We start from the raw sequence: 19113 nt of genomic DNA on the forward strand, positions 1-19113 counted from the left end.
CCAATCAAGTCTGACTTGTGCCGTTATCTGTATCCAAAATCCATGTAGGCTTATATTCTATCGAACATTAAGTTAAATGGTTTACTGGTTTCAAACCAATCCTTTTAGCTTATGTAATGGAGGAAGCGAATAATTTTTGATGTTCAACAGGCTCTTAGTTTGCCAAATTGTCACCATTTTCATTATAATGAAATGACGTTGTGGTTGTCTTATGTAACAAAAATATGGCCAAATAAAGGGATTCTTAGAAACCTGTTACAATTACATTATGCAACCTTTACAAAATTTTAGTATGCTCACGGATAGACTACTTATTTTCATTGTTAACAATTTTTTTAAACTCCTTAAATAGGTCGACAATTCTTTTCTCCCAAACGAATGATAATTAGCCTCTATGTAAGCCCTCCAAAACTGAAACGAGTCTGAGTTCTATAACCTTGTACTTGACATATTATTCCCTGAGCCCTTTTGTCCTTAGTTTCCTCATGCCAATTTGAGCTCTGTAGAAGTGTTTAGGAGGCTACTGGCCTCACAAAAAGTTACATTTGCTCATGTACTAAAGTTCCTCTCTTTGTCATAAATTTTAAGTTACATTTGCTCATGTACTAAGTCCCTCTCGTCGTCATAAATTTTAAGTGAATTACTGTAAGATTGCATGCATGTCTACTATTATTTTCCGTATCTGCTTCACAAAAGTTTCTTGTCTAATAAATTGTCTTGAAATTTGGTCATTTCCCCCATTTGTTACCTATATTTATGGGCATCATATTGCTGCTGCTTGTGCAGTAGGTTGTTTGTGACTCACAATAGGCTCACATGAAATTATTTTAAACGTAAGGAAAAGATTAGAGTGAATCATTCTGATATAAAACTTGCAGTTGATATACAATGATCCCTGTGCAAAAACTAAAAAGATGCATCTACTGATAATATTTCTGAATCATCTGATTGCATCTGGAGGATACCAGCGGCTTATCTGATTGTATGTGCATCTGCCTCCTGTGAATAGCTGCTGGCGCTGGACATTGTCTCATTGTCACTCTTTTTTGCATCTAATTTGCTTCATAAACAGTTGAAGAAAACATCCCGAAATTAGTCACCTCTCAATAGTGAATTGAAATCAGTACTCTCTCTTTATAGGGTGAATCATTCTGATATAAAACTTGCAGTTGATATACAATGATCCCTGTGCAAAAACTAAAAAGATGCATCTACTGATAATATTTCTGAATCATCTGATTGCATCTGGAGGATACCAGCGGCTTATCTGATTGTATGTGCATCTGCCTCCTGTGACTAGCTGCTGGCGCTGGACAATGTCTCATTGTCACTCTTTTTTTCAACTAATTTGCTTCATAAACAGTTGAAGAAAACATCCCGAAATTAGTCACCTCTCAATAGTGAATTGAAATCAGTACTCTCTCTTTATAGGGTGAATCATTCTGATATAAAACTTGCAGTTGATATACCATGATCCCTGTGCAAAAACTAAAAAGATGCATCTACTGATAATATTTCTGAATCATCTGATTGCATCTGGAGGATACCAGCGGCTTGTCTGATTGTATCTGATTGTATGTGCATCTGCCTCCTGTGAATAGCTGCTGGCGCTGGACATTGTCTCATTGTCACTCTTTTTTGCATCTAATTTGCTTCATAAACAGTTGAAGAAAACATCCCGAAATTAGTCACCTCTCAATAGTGAATTGAAATCAGTACTCTCTCTTTATAGTCTCCATATGGGAGATGTGCAGTTGTTATAAAGGTTTTGAGGATCTGTGGTGCTAAACTATTATCTAGGATGAGATAGCTCATAGTAGTTTGGAGAAGTAAGGCACACACCAAGGATTTGTGACCCCAATTTTCCTTTTCCTCTTATTTCTCATTAGCACCTTGCCTGGTACCTATTTGATCCTTGCCAAAGTGACCGATACATACTAACTTGGGATTCAGTATGTGAATCTTGTTTCTTGGACATAGCCGACAAACATGAAAAGCAGGTGAAAAGAGGTTGGCTAGGAAGACTTATTTCGGTTGTAGTGCTTTAGGAATTTTAAGCTTTGTCGTACTAGAAACAGTGAAACCATTTAAGAGAAGCTTCATTGCAACTGAATTACAAAATGCCTACTGTGCAAAGCCTTTGAACTTTGTTGAAACTCACTTGCAAGATGCCCCCGGTAAAAAGCCTTGGAACTTCAATATGTATGTCTATACAATTGGTACTTATGTATAGACATACATATTACATTTCTGTAGTATATAAAAGTGCAATTGGTTATACTTTACATTGTGTCACTATATAGATTATATACTGTATGCTCTAAATAAGAAATAATATTTCTAGATGCGTTGATTCTAATTCTTTTAGAGTCACTTTTTGATATTTATTGTGTTTTTATGCACTAGATTTTTTGAAGCTATTATTTCAAGTTTCATGCAAAGAAAGTTAATAATTAGTCTCTAGAAGTTCATTTACTCTTCTATCCATGTAAAACTTTCATTTGTATTCCTGGGAATTCTCTGTAGTTTCCTATTAAGAATCTATTAGTAGTATGCTGCAATATAGCTAGGTAGTTTCTCATCAATGTTTTTGTAGTTAAAAAATTTCTCATGTAATCATGTTTTATGTAAATCATATCCTGGAAATATCTCCATAGTTCAAACCACTTCAATCTTGTGCTAAATAGGCTTACCAAAAATCCTCGCAGGTTTTTCCGTTCCTGCGTTTATTTTTTCAATATTATCTTAGAAATATCTCATCACGTTCCTGAACTATTGCATTCTTCTTTTAAACGGCCACCCCAAAAGTTCCCCGACTTTTCTTTGTTGCTCCTGTACTGTTATATTAATCATAATCACAACCTAGAGATATCTCAATAGATTCTTAGACTAGTTCAGCCTAATACTAAATGCAATGAAATTATGCATGTTTCACAATTTGACTTCAACTACATATTCTTATTGCATTACTCTTAAAAGGTTATCAGATTTTATCTACATCTCTCATTTTGAAAGATAGCACTTTGATAACCTTTCTTCTCTTTTGCAGAGATATCAAATGTGCCAACATTTTGGTAGATGCAAATGGATCTGTGAAACTAGCAGATTTTGGACTGGCTAAACAGGTTTATTATTCTGTTGAGTTTGTGATGCATTAATATATATATATATATATATTCTTTTTCTTTTTCTTTTTCTTGTTACTGACTGTAAACAATTTCAGACTACGAAAATTAACATACTGAAATCTTGCAAAGGGAGTGTATATTGGATGGCTCCAGAGGTTCGATTATTTTCTTTTTTTCCTTGTTCATAATTGTATTATCTGAAAGCATCAATTCCACTAAACAAGTCATAGTTCTTGATTCTTGATACGTATGGCACATATCATAGTTCTGATAACATGTTATTGCTGCTGATGCACGACTTAGTACTAGAGAGATGAGAGTGATTGTATCCCAAGTTTATGTCATGTTTTCTTTTTTTTCTTTTCTTTTCTTTTTTGGGGGAAAAGCTAGGGGGGAAGTTGTGTTTAGGCCCTCAGGAAGTTTCCAGAAATCCTTTCCTCCCTATCCTTTTCCTCATTTCTTTAGGCCATTGGAGCTAATGTTTTGCTCCTTTAACGCCTTTATAGAATCACTTGTTGTGAAAGTTTCTGAAGTTAATGTCAAAACACTGATGACACGAATATTATTAGACTTGAAACATGAATTCTATTGCAAAGATTCTGTACTGTATGCAAAGGGGGTTGAAGGGATGAATCATTAATTCCGTGGGCCTAAAAGAAACTTTTTCTTTGTTTGGGTTTTTTTTGGGAGGGGTTGGGAGGGGAGGGAGAAGTTGGTTGAGTCATAAGGGGTCTCAGGGGTATAATGTATGATGGCGGGTGGTAGCGATTATAACTTAAAAGTGCCCATCATAGTCAGCAAGGTTTTGTGGCATTAATAAAAAAAAAGGTTTTGTGTCAGTCCTCAAACAGTATGCATGCACATGGTACTATGTGTCAACCTACAGAGAAGAACTATGGAATTATGTCATTGTACTTTTCGTGAACGATCATTAAGTTTCTATATGCTGTAGGCTCTTTACTAAGGAGGCAAAAATAATTATCATTAATCTTCCAGGTTTTGCTTCCTTTTTTTCATTGGTGAATTCTCTTTTCAGGTTGTTAACCCAAAACAGCCATATGGACCTGCAGCTGATATATGGAGCCTTGGTTGCACTGTTCTTGAGATGCTAACTAGGCAGGTTCCATATCCTGATATGGAATGGGTGAGTAGTCTATTTGCTAGTGATTTCTCTCTTTTGTTTATGTCTTAGGATTTGATTTAAATTCAGTATTAATATAATGATAACAAGCAAATTTCTGCTGTGAAAGTGTACTAAGACCTACTCATGCCACTTAGTACAAAGGGCACTGATGTTCCGGTTTTGGAGACAGACTCTGCCTCTGCCTGGAGATAGGATTGCACCGATTTATTATATGGAACTTGAGAACTTAATCAACCAACATTTAAGTGTAAAGGTTTGGATGTTGGTCAAATAATAGAAAAGCCAAAAATAGATAAATATGGTGTCAAAATGATTGCTGAGTAATTGTTTTCTGTTCTATTAAGCTATAATTTCTCCACTTATCACTGTGATCATATCTTTCAAAAGCAAGCTGATACTTGGTAACTTCATTATGGCTGGTCTTGTTTTTTATGGTAATTAAATTAATTGGAGAGTGCATGGCACTTAGTTCAAAATAGTCAAATAGTTAAACTATTTTAAGATCCCAGGGTATGATATAACAGATCTCTAGATATTTTGTACCATGACTGTAGAATCACCAGGTGACAAAAAAGTGATAGGTTAAAAACTAAAAACCAGTTTCAAACCACTTTGATCACCCTAAAGTCTCCAAAATCAGTCACATAGTCTTCGGCCCTCATGATGTGATAGTATGAGACTCACAAATAAATAAGAAAATAATTGATAGAAGAATGTCCAATTATCCAAAGGTGGAGAGCTCATGAAATCCTTTTCCTAGGAATTCTGTACAGGAGGGAAGGACAGAAAAAGAAAACGGGCAACGAAGGCAGCTTTTAAGAAAAGTTATCTGATTAGAACTTTACCTTCCACGCTTTTTGTTTGCAGTTACTATATTCAGTTGAATAATTTTATTTGTTAGTGTTTCATCGCGTAGAGAGAATTAAATTTTCTTAAAGATTGAAATCGATGGGTTATGTGATTAGAATTTTTTTCTTCCATGCTTTTTTAATTGCAGTTTCTATATTCAGCTGAGTAACTTTATTTGTTAGTGTTTCATCGTGTAGAGAGAATTAAATACTTGTGTTTCTCTGTGGTTATTGTAGCAACATGTCTTTTTCAAGGTTGGCAGGGGTGAGAAACCTCCCATCCCCCGTGAACTCTCGAGAGATGCCCAAGCTTTCATTACCCAATGCATACAAGCCAATCCCGCTGATAGGCCCACCGCTTCACAGCTATTGGAGCACCCATTTATTCGGAGATGGCTTCCACTTTTACCATCAGCCTCTGATTACTCTTCTTCACCTGGCAAAAATAGATGGAATTGATTTGTCACAGTTAAGAGGATTACTTGAGCTTGTCTCAGGTATAAGACCAATCAGCTTCCCTCTTGATATAATGTTGTATAGTTTCTCCCTTCGACATCTTAAAGTAATTCACTCTTTCATTGCTCGCAGACATTCATTATTCATGTACTACAGGATTAGAGTAGAGCCACCAATGAGGTGGAATTCAATTTGTCAAGCAGCACCTGTGGAAAGCAGCATAAATATTTGTAGGCAATATTAGGATTAGCACTTTTTCGCAGCTCCACTGTTCTTTTAATCTCCATTATTTCATGAGAAGCTTTAATTGTAATGTTGCGCTTCTATCTGCTTGTCCATTAATGCTTGATTAATGCTTGATAATAGATTGTACTATGTACATCCATTTTTTTCAGACAAAAGGAGTTGCCCCTTATGTGTATATATGTATGTCTCTGTAACAACAGTGGAACTAGCAAGGTGCATGGTTTTTTTTTTTTAAGAAAGCATGGAGGCTGTACTTGTTCTGTGTGGTGAGATGTTTTCTTGAGCAATTGGGGTTCACTTAAAAATTGAACCGGTTTAGGATGGCCTGAAGGTGAGCCCTTATGTACAAAACTAATGAGATATTTTAGGAGTTTGATTTGACGACAAAAGCTGTGACCGTGTCTCAAAGTGCATTAACAAAGAAACATATGAAGTCGCCATTTATTCAGTTCACGGAACCACCATCATCTTGCATTACGTGCCCGTAGCAGCTTCCGCCCAGTTATGGACTTTTTGCTATCTCTGATCAGCAACACGAAAAACCTGAAGGAGTCCATCGCACGCATCCCCGACCGCAATGGTCTCCCGGGAGTAATGCGACCGTGACCCTCCGAGCCGTGTTCTCCAACGATCTCTCGGCTTCTCATTGGAGCAAAACCATCATCATCTGCCACTTTTCATGTTTCACCGGGAAGCTGGGGGCCCTTACTACGGTCACTCGGACATCCATCCGCTTCCGGATCTGACAGCCGGAGTCGGAGAAGATTCACCGCCTCTGCCGCCAAACTATCGGACCGAGGAGGAGGGGGGCAACGTCGGAGGATGTTGCACTACTAACATCTGATGGCGATGGTTGGTTGAGCACGACAGAGGCCGGGGCGAGGATGATTGTTGTGTCGAAGAATGGTAGGTTGAAGCTTGATATCAGGTCTTGGACGAGGGGATATCGCCTGGGGGAGTGGGTCCTCTGGAGTAGCGTACGGAAGGGATTAGCAAGTTCAATAAATGGATTTCTCGACTCCCAAACGATTTGCTTGGAATGCTGCAGGTGATTATTAGTTTCTGATCCTTCAATTTAAGGTGTGCTGTTCGACTAATATCAAGGAACTGGATAATCACTCTAAATTTTATCATGGCTACCCTGAAGTGGATTGAATAATTATTATCAAACGATTGTTTTCTAGTGTGGGGGTTGGGGTGTTTTGTTCAAGCAAAATTTTGACGTTTGGTGTGGATCATAAGTTTTGGAATCAAAAAGTAATTTTTTTTTTTGTGTGTTTTGGGATTTCATATTTGATGTTTGTTTCTAGAAAACTTTTAGAATGTTGAATCCAACAAATGTAGAAAGTACTCGATTTTTAAAATTTGCCAAATCCTCTCAACTGGAGAGGATTTGACAAATCCCATAAATGAGTATGCTTGCCTTTCTTTTTTTTCACCTTTGTATTTTGTTTTTTGTAGGAGGTAACCTCACCGAGATAAGCATATTCACCTTATTTTCTTTTGGGGGGTGTTTGGTTCAAGCAAAATTTTGGCAATTGGTGCGGATTATAAGTTTTTTGATCAAAAAGTGAGCTTTTTTTGTTTGGGGATTCCATATTTAGTGTTTGTTTCAAGAAAAATTTTGGAACGTTGAATCCCAAAAATGTAAAAAACACCCAATTTTTAGAATTTGTCAAATCCTCTCAATTAGATAGGATTTGGCAAATCCCATAAATGGGTGTGTTTACCTCTTTTTTTATACGCTTGTATTTTTTTTAGGTAAACTCACCAAGATAAGCATATTCACCTCATTTTCTTTTTAAGAATTTGTTATCCTACAAGTTGGGTTTGAACTAAACAAGATATTACAAATTTTAGGATTTACTTTTCTATAATAATGTTGAGCCAAACAAAATACTAGAAATCCCAATGCATGTATAAAACCTATGGGTTTGAAATTCTCTATGATATTACAAATTCTAAAAATTTTGGTATTTGAACCAAACATCCCCTAATTGGAAGAGACATTAATGGAAAGAAATCAATTAGTGGATTTAAGATGCGCAGTTCAACAAATCAACATGAGTATCTATATAATTGATTTATTTGCACATCAATCATTTAAAATTTGATTTCTTACAACTTGGGTTGTTACCCATGATTTTTAAGTTTTAACCTTTCTTACATGTATAATTTTTTAAGTTCATGTTCTAAGCTAATTTTAAGAAAATTAAGAGTCACAAAAAAACCAAGTATTCAAATTATAAATTTGTAAGTTGTTCTTATAGAGAAGAGATTTTTCTTTATGATTTAAATAGTATTTAGAAAAATCAAATTTCTATAGCTAAATGAAAGTATCTCTATAACATAATACAAATATTTTCTTAATATTCATAAACTAATAAATATTAATCAAATAAACATATTTTGATGTTTGGTAAGTTACTCGTGTTGATTTAAACTTGAAGAAATTCAGATCAAGGAGCGCATTTAAAGTCCAATTCGAGTTCAAAGATCCTAAACGAGTACAAATATGAACACCTCACCATTTGACTCATTTTCGCACCTCAGTTATCATGGGGAAGTTTGTTCCGCTGACCACTGACATTATTATTCCTAACCTGCACCTTCGCTTTCCTTAAACTCGGTTTAATTAATATGCTTCTTCAACCTAATTACTTCCATGACTGGGTTTTGTCATGAAGGGTAAATTTATGACCCTCAGCCTCAATGCAACTTTAAGATGTTTCCTCACAAAAGAATAGGTTTTGGGTTCCTTTTTTTTTAGAAAAAACAGAAGCTTCCAATTTGTCAGAATTATATTAGAATGCAAAGATATATAACTCTAAACCCTCACCAGCTTTGATACAGTTGCTGACTCTTGAGTCCCAGCTAGACCTGTTCCTCTAAGTCTGACGTACACCAGAGAAAACAGGATTACGTCAGCGTGCATGACACACGGTAAGACCCCACAAAACAAATAGAACGAACGAAAACCAAGCGAAAAACAATACAATAACAGAAATGACAAAAGAACGTGCAACTGAAAATCCAACAAAATCAAAATACAATCCACTACTAAAATATAATAATCAGAAGAATTCAAAAATCAAATGGGTAACGAGGTCATGCAGCTAGCGATCAGAATAATCATTCAAGTAACAATGTCATACAACTAGATGAGATTAATACTTAAAAAATCTACAACAAGAGACATAGTACGTCGAGCGAAATAATCCAAACAAGGAAACCATCATGTATATACCATATGTCTCAAATTGTAGATAATTAAATATTAACCACGATCTATGTATGAAAAGAAATATAACTAGTCCACATCTCACAAAAAACCATAATCGTCTAAGTATCAATGTCATACAACTAATCATCCTATAATAGGTCACTGGTCCATGTCTGACATAGAGTTAACGTTCATATTCTCGGATAACTGGCTGATCACAATACTCTACATACAATGTTTCACTGTCCCCTCACACCCCAGTGACTGCACGAATTCACTGGTGCGAGCCTGGAAAATACATCAAAATCACACATATCACGGCTCCTCAGACCCACCCAGTGACTACACGAATTCACCGGCGCGAGCCTGAAAAATACATCACAACCACACATATCACGGCTCCTCGGACCCACCCTAGTGACTACACGAATTCACCGGCGCGAGCCTGAAAAATACATCACAACGACACTTATCACGGCTCCTCAGACCCACCCTAGTGACTACACGAATTCACCGGCGCGAGCCTGGAAAATACACCAACAATCTCACATATCCCAGCTCCTCAGACTCACCCTAGTGACTACACGAATTCACTGGTGCGAGCCTAGAATATAATCACAATCACATCCGCTCACATGAACCAAGACTTCCTACCCTCTAACATCTATCGTATTTCTATGTCAACAACATAAACATGTCTCTAGGTCTCGTTCATCATACATAAGCCACTAAGTCATGAACTCTATCTCACATCCTCTGGTCTCATATCAGTCATCAAACAATCCACGCAGAAAATAACACATCACGACATAATCTAAGCAACTAATTAATAACGGGTATAAATAATAAAATAACAAGTCAAGGGGAAGTGAGATCTTGCACATAATAATTTATGATATAAAACTAAGAATTAAAATGAAAATAATCGAGGTTCAGGATCTTGCCTCGAGTACGTCGAATGTATCGACGCTGCGGCGCGGATCGGATCTGGCGTGTGGGAGCGCGGCGTCGGCTAGTTCGAGATGAACCAAACAGCCCCTTATCTGCTACCTACTTGCTAACATTGTATTTCCACATGTTGATCAATTTATAAGGCATACATATTAGCTTTTGTAAAGAGGACGTGATATACTTGACTTTAAATGCGGCTGGAATGTTAACTTATCTGCAAATAGGGAAGTTTTAAATTTATATCAAATATGGCAATTCCCATTCAAGCACTCCTTAGTGGTAACTCCGGAAAAATTTTCTGATTTGAATATGCTATTTCTTCTTTACTGCCTACATGTACGTATTCACTCCGTTAGGAGCATGTTCTTTTTTTCTTTTCTTTTTTTTTCTTTGGGAGGAATGAATAGTCTCATCTTACAAACATGTCCATAGTTGTCCTTGATCTCATGCATTTTACATCTTCCATTATGCGGTTACTACTTAGCTCACGTGTGTGGCAAGTGCCAGGAACTAATAGGATTAACCAGATGAGATCTGCAGAATCTGTCAAATGTTTTCCAAGAGTTTGGATTTCGAATTGTGTCTTAGCTACCAAATTATTGAACTGTGACATTTTGTGTTTATATGAGATCTTTTTGGTTTATACCTCGCTTTTATGAATAACTAGTGGAAGCCTCAGTTTTTCTTCAAGAGATTAATAGAAAGTTTGACGTTGTTGCTTCATATTGCTTCTGTTTAATGTAGGGATACTAAATAGTTGCTCCAAGAATTCACTGTCCATAATAGGTGGGTTCAGTTTCCTGGCATTTTGCCTTGATAGTTTACAGGAGGTCCTCCCTTGCTAATAAAAATCTCGTTGATGACTGGTTGTAAACATTTTTGTTCATGAGTTTGTGGGTAGAACCAGATTATTGTGGTAAAAGATGAGTATGATAATGGTTACATTATGTTACAGGTCAAGGCAATTTAAATCTCAAAATCGTATGCAATTGTGTGTGTTCCAAGGTAATTTTGTGATAGGTATCTTTCTTGCTATTGCCTTTATGTTTTGGCTCATTACCAGCTATGATTTATTAGATTGCATAATGAAGATAAATTATTAAAGTTGATCAATTTGGATTACTATTTAAACAGCCTGTTAAAGATCAGCTTCTGACCATGTTTAGTTATGAAAATCTTAATAATAAGTTCCTTTTCTTTTCATTGTCATACTTTCTAGAGCTTATATCACAATTAAGATAGTTTTCGGAAAAACATTGCTGGAGTCGTTATGAATTCGCAGGATATGATCGTGTGTAGTTTTTTTTCCCGCAAACGTAGTTAGACACAGGAGTGCAGCATATATTCACATCTTTTCAGATTTGTCATATCATATTTGTTTTCAGATTATGCCTACATTGACATCCAGTTATGATCTTCTTTTGATGGATTACTGATATGGGATTCAGTCAGGAGTCTAGGTTCAGGTCATTTTTCAACCAACCACGTTTCACATAGTTCCAGGCTCCTATAGTTGTAAATACTTGTTTGAGTTGAAACAACTATTGTTTTGTGCCTAGAGCAGACTGTTGAAGCCTGAAAACTTGTACAAAACCCCAGCACATGTACTACACCCATACGAAGCCATTACATGATCGAATTCCTTAAATGAGTTCTTACTAATTTACTTTGCATCCCTTTACTGGCCACAAGTCGGTGAAGCATGTTTAGGGCCTCAAAGGATACCTACTTTCTGCTGAGATTAGACCAGAATCTCCATCACCATTCTACTTCTGGAGATGTGACATACACAGGAAGAACCCTTGCACATCAATCATCAACTAAGAATTCATTTATTACCGTCCACTTTTCAGGGCCTATGTTACTGTATATCTCATATTTACATAAAAAATGCATGGCTCTCACTTGAGCCTTCATTTACAGGACATCAGTACGCATTTCTCCTCATCATTATATATTTTAAGTTGTTATCGACACAAAATAAATGATTAACTGCCCTTCTCACATATAGGATGCGCCTCTGAACGTCATTCTTTCTACTATCATCAAATATGTTTTGTTGCGTGATATTCTACATTTCCTACTGTAATGCATTCTATTTTTATATGAGATGTCTTGGGTGGTCCTCTAAACATTGTTTACTTACTGGATATGCAGTTATGATGGGAAAATGTGATCAGAAGATAAGATTTCAAGGAGTGTTACCGAAGTGACCATTCGATAGGCATCCTTAGAAATCAGACCATTCCGGTACAAATGCTTAATCCTGCAACCAAAATTAAAATCAATATATTAAAATGTAATCCAAACAAATCCAATCAAAACAATGGGATGGAAGATCATATACACTACTAAGAAGGAGGTAGGCAATTACATGTTGGAAATCAGCAAATTCAGCTCAAAAAATCCAAAACCAATCAAAGAGTCTGGGCTCTAAGATTCATGGACAATTGCCCAAATATGAGTTAACGATTTGGAACTGATAACGCCCTGAGATTTTATTAGGACTTGCAGCGGATAATGATCTAAGCCATAGGTGAAAGCAAAGACACAAATTGCTTACTTTTGATGTAAGCTCTCTCTCTCTCTCTCTCTCTCTCTCTCTCTCTCAAATTGATGGTGAGTTGTAAATTTATGCCCCCCCCCTCCTATTGATGTAAGTTTCACTCTCTATACATATTTTCATGTCTTTTGCAGCTATCTTTACTCTCTCTCTCTCTCTCTCTCTCTCTCTCTCTCTCTCTCTCTCTCTCTAATTGATGGTGAGTTGTAAATTTATGCCCCCCCCCTCCTATTGATGTAAGTTTCACTCTCTATACATATTTTCATGTCTTTTGCAGCTATCTTTATCAACAAGAAGGCTGCAGAGAAGTCACTGGTGTGTGTCAATATGTATACATATACTTGTACGTTTTGGAATTGGTACACTTTACACATGTTAGATGGTCAATAGAGCCTTTTTTTTTCCTTAGGATGGTTTATTATTTAGTTAATGAGAATGATTTCGTTTAAGCAAAAATTTCTTAAGCTTAAACATGATTCATAATTATGATGAAATTTATATCTGGAATAAACGCAACCATTCTACATAAGATTGGTTTGTTGTCAAAGGGGTGTCTTTACTTCTAGCTATGAAGTAAAGAAAATCCAAATCTGGATGATATTAGCAAAAGTTCATGACACTTTACTGTAATACCCTTATTGCAAACTTGGACCAGAAAACTGTGATATCCTTATGGCAAACTTGGACCAGAATTGGTTGCATCTTGAAGTGAAATCTCCACACATAAGTATAGCTGGCATAACGTTTATAAATTAAAGGCAAACTAATCATCTTCCAACAAAATGGGTACAATTTGGATATAAAAAATATATGATCAAATCCTACTAAAGCTGCTTACAGAGCTGTTTTTGTGCAGCCCCTCACACACACACTCTCTCTCTCTTCACGCGCATCAACACCGAGCCCACCGCCACCGATGCTCTCACAGACCTTTCAACAACGCAGTCATCCCTCGAGCACCACCGTCAGCGTTGCCGCACTCCTCGCACACCACCGCTACTATTGCTCTCTCTCTCTTTGGATCTGACCTCTCTCTCTCTCTAAATTCTCCAGAAAAAGCCCTAGACTTCAACAATGTCACTAGCGCTAGTAGAGAGGAGAGATGCGACGTAAGGAAGTTTTTAATTCCCTCAAGTTGCAGGCTAAACTGGAGACACAAAGCTTTGGGCTGAGCCGTCACTGTAACCTAAAGCGTCTTGCTGATGAGGTCGATCCGCGCTAGGGTTAGCCTTAGACATACCGTCACCGGTCATCAGCTTGCAGATCTCGCATCCGAAACTGCAGTAAAGATGACTCAAGATGGTCTTTCCCATTATGTCATCTTTACTGCAGTTTCGGATGCGAGATCTGCAAGCTGATGACCGGTGACGGTATGTCTAAGGCTAACCCTAGCGCGGATCGACTTCATCAGCAAGACGCTTTAGGTTACAGTGACGGCTCAGCCCAAAGCTTTGTGTCTCCAGTTTAGCCTGCAACTTGAGGGAATTAAAAACTTCCTTACGTCGCATCTCTCCTCTCTACTAGCGCTAGTGACATTGTTGAAGTCTAGGGCTTTTTCAGAACGCGGGCCTTAGACAACACTTCAAAGATGTTCCTATTCAGAACGCGGGCCTGCATAGACAATAAACATCTTAGAAAGATCTCAATAACACTAAACTAGGACCCCAAGATAACCGCCAAAAAACCAGAAACTATGAAACTACCTGCTCAGATTCATAGGGCATTCCTAAGAAAATGAAAGTGTTTACAAAGCTATCAACTATCTCATCAAGTAAGTATTCTCTAATTTTACAATTCGACTAAAGATATAATGCAGAATAAACTTTTTTCTATTATATTTTTAGAAAAAGGCGATAGATTTTGTTCCAGCTGAAGTTATTTGGTCAAAAATTTTGAAATATCAGTTCAAAACTTGCAAGCCATTAGTTCTCTATAAGATATGACGAACACATACAAAAAATTTATCTAGTCTAGTGATGTTAAATAGTGGGTATCGGAGACATGTTTAGGGACACTTAATGCACCGTTTATGTTTTGCAGTCACTTTCGGACGATACACACTTGTCCAGTATCTAATATTCTCCAATTTTTTATGTGCATGATGCTTTCAAAAAAAGAAGAAACCAACAGAATGTTGGTACAATATTGGTATCATTATTTTGCACTGAGATTTTACAGGCCACGAGTCCTTCTGTTACATGGTACATCTGCATGTAACTTGACTTCTATCACCCTGACAGAATGTGTTAGGGAAAAGATGTGTAACTGTATACTTTAGGTTTAATGAAGAATATCTCAAGGCCCGTAGACATCATCCATATTAAAAAACAGATCTGCAAACTTAAAAGATACTGATTACATTTGTACCTCCTCATAAAGAGGTCCGGGATCCAAAGTAAAATTTCCATTCCATGAAGATGAGTGAAAGCATTGTAAAAAGTTTAAAAAAATCAGATGAGAATCTGCTTTTAAATTTGTTAGATGTGATAAACAATTCTACCAAGGAACTTAAAGTTACTAACTGATGAATCACCAGCACCGAGTACCAAGCCAAAAGTAAAGAAATTTTTGCATCCAAATGCAAATCTAAGTACAATCATATTGATTGATTTACCAATTGGTCCAATACTAACATGAACACGTCATGATTTCTAAGTATAGGCTATTGCTTTTGTCAGCACTATCACCAAGACACCAACCATCACCAGCATCATCTTTTCTTTCACCAGAATAGGCCCGAGGTCAAACTAGAAAGACTATGATGAAACTGCAGCCAATTGCTAAATTGACACCAAGTTTAGAATGCTAGTTGAGTGATTATTGTATTGTCTTCAAGTTTAGAATGCTAGTTGGGTGGCTACTACTCTGCTAAGCTGACATTAAGTTTAGAATGCTAGCTAAGTGGTTACAATACTGCCCTGTTTTAATCTCTTGTTGTGACAAAAGAGCGACCACATAAAATATATGTTAAACACATACTGTACCGTGAAAGCAACTAGTATTTGTTTAGTTCATGTGTAAGGTAGTCATTAAGAGATCAATAAGCTAATGCCAATTTGATATTAGTGTATTATCAATATTTTGGAAAATGATGAGGTAAGCTTCAGACAGATTACCGTAATGACGAGAAAGCCTTGATCCTCATGAAAAGGTCTGGAAATATTAAGATGACCCATATCTCTCAAAATATATATGCAAAAATAAGAAAAATGTTCATGTTAAAAAGGATTGGCAAAGGGGAGAGAGGATTCAAACACTGGGAAGAGCATGGAGAGGCACTATTATGTAAATATTTTAAGAGAACACCAGTGTTTTATTCTAGTATGAGTTTGCAGATCTGCTTTTTAATATGGTTGTATACAAAGCTAAAAATGATTATTTGGTAAGATGTGATTCTCAATTCTAGAAGAACCAATGATGTCGTTACTTTTATCAAAAGGATGTAATAAATTTTTTTTTCAGCAATATGCTTACATCAGATTTCATCTTATGCAACTACAAGCGATTGGCCCTTAACATGTCATTAGATTTTATCCACATAATAGATTTGAAGTCATAATAAGTAAAAAATAAAAGTAAAAGCTCCAAAATGTAAGTACAACAAAAACTCAAAATGTCTTGCACACCTTCAAACAGTTATCTTCCAGATCAAGAAACTCTAATATATTTGAGTGCCAAGGCTCCAGAGAAACTGCAACTGCATCTCTATCCAACACAGGAAACGACTTTTCAACCAAAAAAATCAATAAATAAACAAATATGATATTCATGAATTTAGTTCTGTAAAATTACCCTTCCTCTCGACTTCCTCTGGATCAACATAATGAGCTGGGTCAGTGTATAGCCTTAGCATTGGAATTATACCATTGGACATTCCATGTGTCCGACTCAATGATCCAATCTTTTGAACAGTATCATCAATTCCTCTAGCAGATTTGATTACATGATCACACTGCTTGAATGCGTCATATATACCCTCAACGGTATCACCTTCCAGACAGAAAATGTAACAGTTGCTGAACTGGCAATAGATAATACAGATAAAATTAGACAACTTCTAACTAGCTTCAATTTATTAAATAGAACTTTACAAAAAACAAATCACCTGCGCCCAATCTGTTCCAGCACAAAATAGAACATTGTTTACGAGGGTATATGATCTTTCTGACATTAACTGATATGTTCTAATCACTGACACGATATCAGACTTATGAGTTCCAATTGAAGCTCTCATCAACATGTGTTGAGGCCTTTCAACAACTACACCATCAACTTTTAGGAGACAAGACCTTTCGAGAACTTTGAAAACAAAGTAGTCATAATAGAAAAACTACACCATCAACTTTTAGGAGACAAGACCTTTCGAGAACTTTGAAAACAAAGTAGTCATAATAGAAATCTCTATTGTAAATTATCTCTGCATCCAGGCCTTTCGAGAACTTTGAAAACAAAGTAGTCATAATAGAAATCTCTATTGTAAATTATCTCTGCATCCAGGCAAATTGCATTCTGTGATAAACACATTCGAATTATACAAAGTTTATATACATTACTTATTCAAACTAACAACATTGAAGAAAAGTGTTTGGAATAATAGTTGTATATTAAAATGTAGACAATCTTTGTTCCGCAAGCTCTACAATAGATTTTTTTTACTGTCAAGAAGAAGAAGAAGAATGAAGCAAAAATAATAAGAATGAAACAAAAATAATTATAGTTTTACATTATGAGCCTTAAATTGATTAATTGGATTGTAGTAGACTAGTTGTTATCACATAGAAATTAATTTACTTTTATTCCCATTTGTCCTCTACTCAAAGTTGCATGTAACATGTCAACACCTTATACTCCTACCGAACTTATGTACAATTGTACATAGAAACTAATTTAACTCTTTATCTTTTATTTCAATAGTTCACTGGTGCCTTGTTCAGTTCGATTTTTCTTTCGGTGTTCAGTGAACCTATGAAGCACCGACACGCCAAAACAAGCCCCGAGTCCGTGTCCGAAGCCTGTTGGACACGCGTCGGACACGCGGTCAACGCCGTCGACACGCGTCAACGCCCTCGACACGCGTGTCGACTCGGCGTCGGACACGCGGTCAACGCCGTCGACACGCGTCAACGCCCTCGACACGCGTGTCGACTCGCTCCCGACACGGCTGAACTTGTTCCCGACACGACTGAGAAGGCGACAATGATACACGACACGGCTGAGAAGGCGACTACGAACCTGAAGGAGGGAATACAGTCGAGGGAGTAAACGACGATCTTCGAGGGACGACGAACTTCAAGGGACAACGAGCTTTGAGGAGGACTCGACGACGAGCTTCGAGGGAGGAGTCGACGACGAGATTCGTGGGACGACGAGCTTCGAGGGAGGAGTCGACGACGAGATTCGAGGGAGAACGGTGAAAACCCTAGCCCTTCGGATCTGAAGGAGGAGAGAGGGGAGAGAGAGAGAGAGAGGAGCCGATCTGAAGGAGGCGGCGGCTGGAAGCATGGGAGAAAAGTGAGAACCCTTGCCCTAGCACCCATTCCTACCTATTTATATGGGTAGCATTTGTAAATAAAAATTTAGGCTAGGGTTGTAATATTTTGTACACTATTTACCTTCCATTTCAATAATATATTTGTAATATTTTGAGGAATGCTTGTAATATTTTGGCTATAATTCTAACTTCTAAATGTATACTTGTAATTGTTAACTCTCGTTTTGTGAGATAAGCTTGTATTTTTATATGCTCAAGATGAAAGTAAATGTACGCTTTTGGTTGTAATTTTTATATTTTTCTATAACTCTCTTTCTTGTCTTCTTTAACATTATTGTTTTCAATTTTCCAAGAGATCATTGTCATCCCGACGTCTTAATTCACACCTACAACACACACTTTCCTTTAGTTTCTTATTTATAATATCCACTTTCATCCCGACGTCTTAATTCACACCTACAACACACACTTTCCTTTAGTTTCTTATTTATAATATCCACTTTACATAACAAAAAATATGAAAATGTAAGTTTCTTATTTATAATATCCACTTTACATAACAAAAAATATGAAAATGTAATAGGAATTTAATTCAATAATTATCTATATATAATAATAATAATAATAATCTAGTCGTGTCGCCGTGTCCTTTTTTGGGTTTTGCCGTCTCCGTGTCCGTGTCTTGTCCGTGTCGTCGTATCCGTGCTTCATAGCAGTAAACTGCAGATAAAAGGTAGAAACATAAAACTAAAGATCATACTTGGCATTATCAATCTTATATGTGATGTCTTTTTTCCTGAAATTTAACATTTTCTGCATTTCACTATGATTTATTTGATGTGAATTCAGACATTTTCTTTTCAAGGCCTATTTGTCTCTCATGGGATGTGAGAAGACAAACTAAGTCATGATCTCACAATTCCTACTTCGCATAAGACTAGTATTCATACTATTAGACTTCCAGTTTTTCCCCTGTCGATTAGTCAGCATGAATGTTTGCTAAAAGTTGACATGAGCTTTTGACTTGTGAAATTTGAAGATGGTTGTAGAATTTGACTACTGT

General features: G+C 36.6%; 2 protein-coding genes across 2 annotated transcripts; one reads left to right on the forward strand and one right to left on the reverse strand.

Moving 5' to 3' along the window:
* LOC109834918 (mitogen-activated protein kinase kinase kinase 1-like) lies at positions 1990 to 6082 on the forward strand. Its single transcript, XM_020402932.1, has 6 exons — positions 1990 to 2000; positions 3050 to 3125; positions 3224 to 3283; positions 4165 to 4272; positions 5358 to 5617; positions 5709 to 6082. Exons 1-5 carry the CDS (start codon positions 1990 to 1992, stop codon positions 5577 to 5579), a joined length of 477 nt encoding a protein of 158 aa, XP_020258521.1. The 3' UTR covers positions 5580 to 5617; positions 5709 to 6082.
* Positions 9990 to 17975, reverse strand: LOC109833700 (ribonucleoside-diphosphate reductase large subunit-like). Its single transcript, XM_020401478.1, has 8 exons — positions 17792 to 17975; positions 16919 to 16976; positions 16665 to 16848; positions 16352 to 16580; positions 16186 to 16256; positions 14109 to 14170; positions 13398 to 13643; positions 9990 to 12262 (listed from the first exon to the last, which is right to left on the reverse strand). The coding sequence occupies exons 3-7, from the start codon at positions 16797 to 16799 to the stop codon at positions 13640 to 13642; spliced, it is 501 nt and encodes a 166-aa protein (XP_020257067.1). The 5' UTR covers positions 16800 to 16848; positions 16919 to 16976; positions 17792 to 17975; the 3' UTR covers positions 9990 to 12262; positions 13398 to 13639.

Source organism: Asparagus officinalis, chromosome 3 (genome assembly GCF_001876935.1).
Source record: "Asparagus officinalis chromosome 3, Aspof.V1, whole genome shotgun sequence".
NCBI lineage: Eukaryota > Viridiplantae > Streptophyta > Magnoliopsida > Asparagales > Asparagaceae > Asparagus > Asparagus officinalis.

What these genes read in the sequence shown, in the direction of transcription:
- LOC109834918 (XM_020402932.1), top strand. An exon ending in ATTTTGGACTGGCTAAACAG is followed by an intron (nt 3,126 to 3,223) that starts GTTTATTATTCT and finishes AAACAATTTCAG; the next exon opens with ACTACGAAAATTAACATACT. An exon ending in TATATTGGATGGCTCCAGAG is followed by an intron (nt 3,284 to 4,164) that starts GTTCGATTATTT and finishes TTCTCTTTTCAG; the next exon opens with GTTGTTAACCCAAAACAGCC.
- LOC109833700 (XM_020401478.1), bottom strand. Translation starts at nt 16,799, where the DNA reads ATGTTGATGAGAGCTTCAATTGGAACTCATAAGTCTGATATCGTGTCA. An exon ending in AGAGGAAGTCGAGAGGAAGG is followed by an intron (nt 16,257 to 16,351) that starts GTAATTTTACAG and finishes ATAGAGATGCAG; the next exon opens with TTGCAGTTTCTCTGGAGCCT. An exon ending in TGGAAGATAACTGTTTGAAG is followed by an intron (nt 14,171 to 16,185) that starts GTGTGCAAGACA and finishes TTGTCTATGCAG; the next exon opens with GCCCGCGTTCTGAATAGGAA.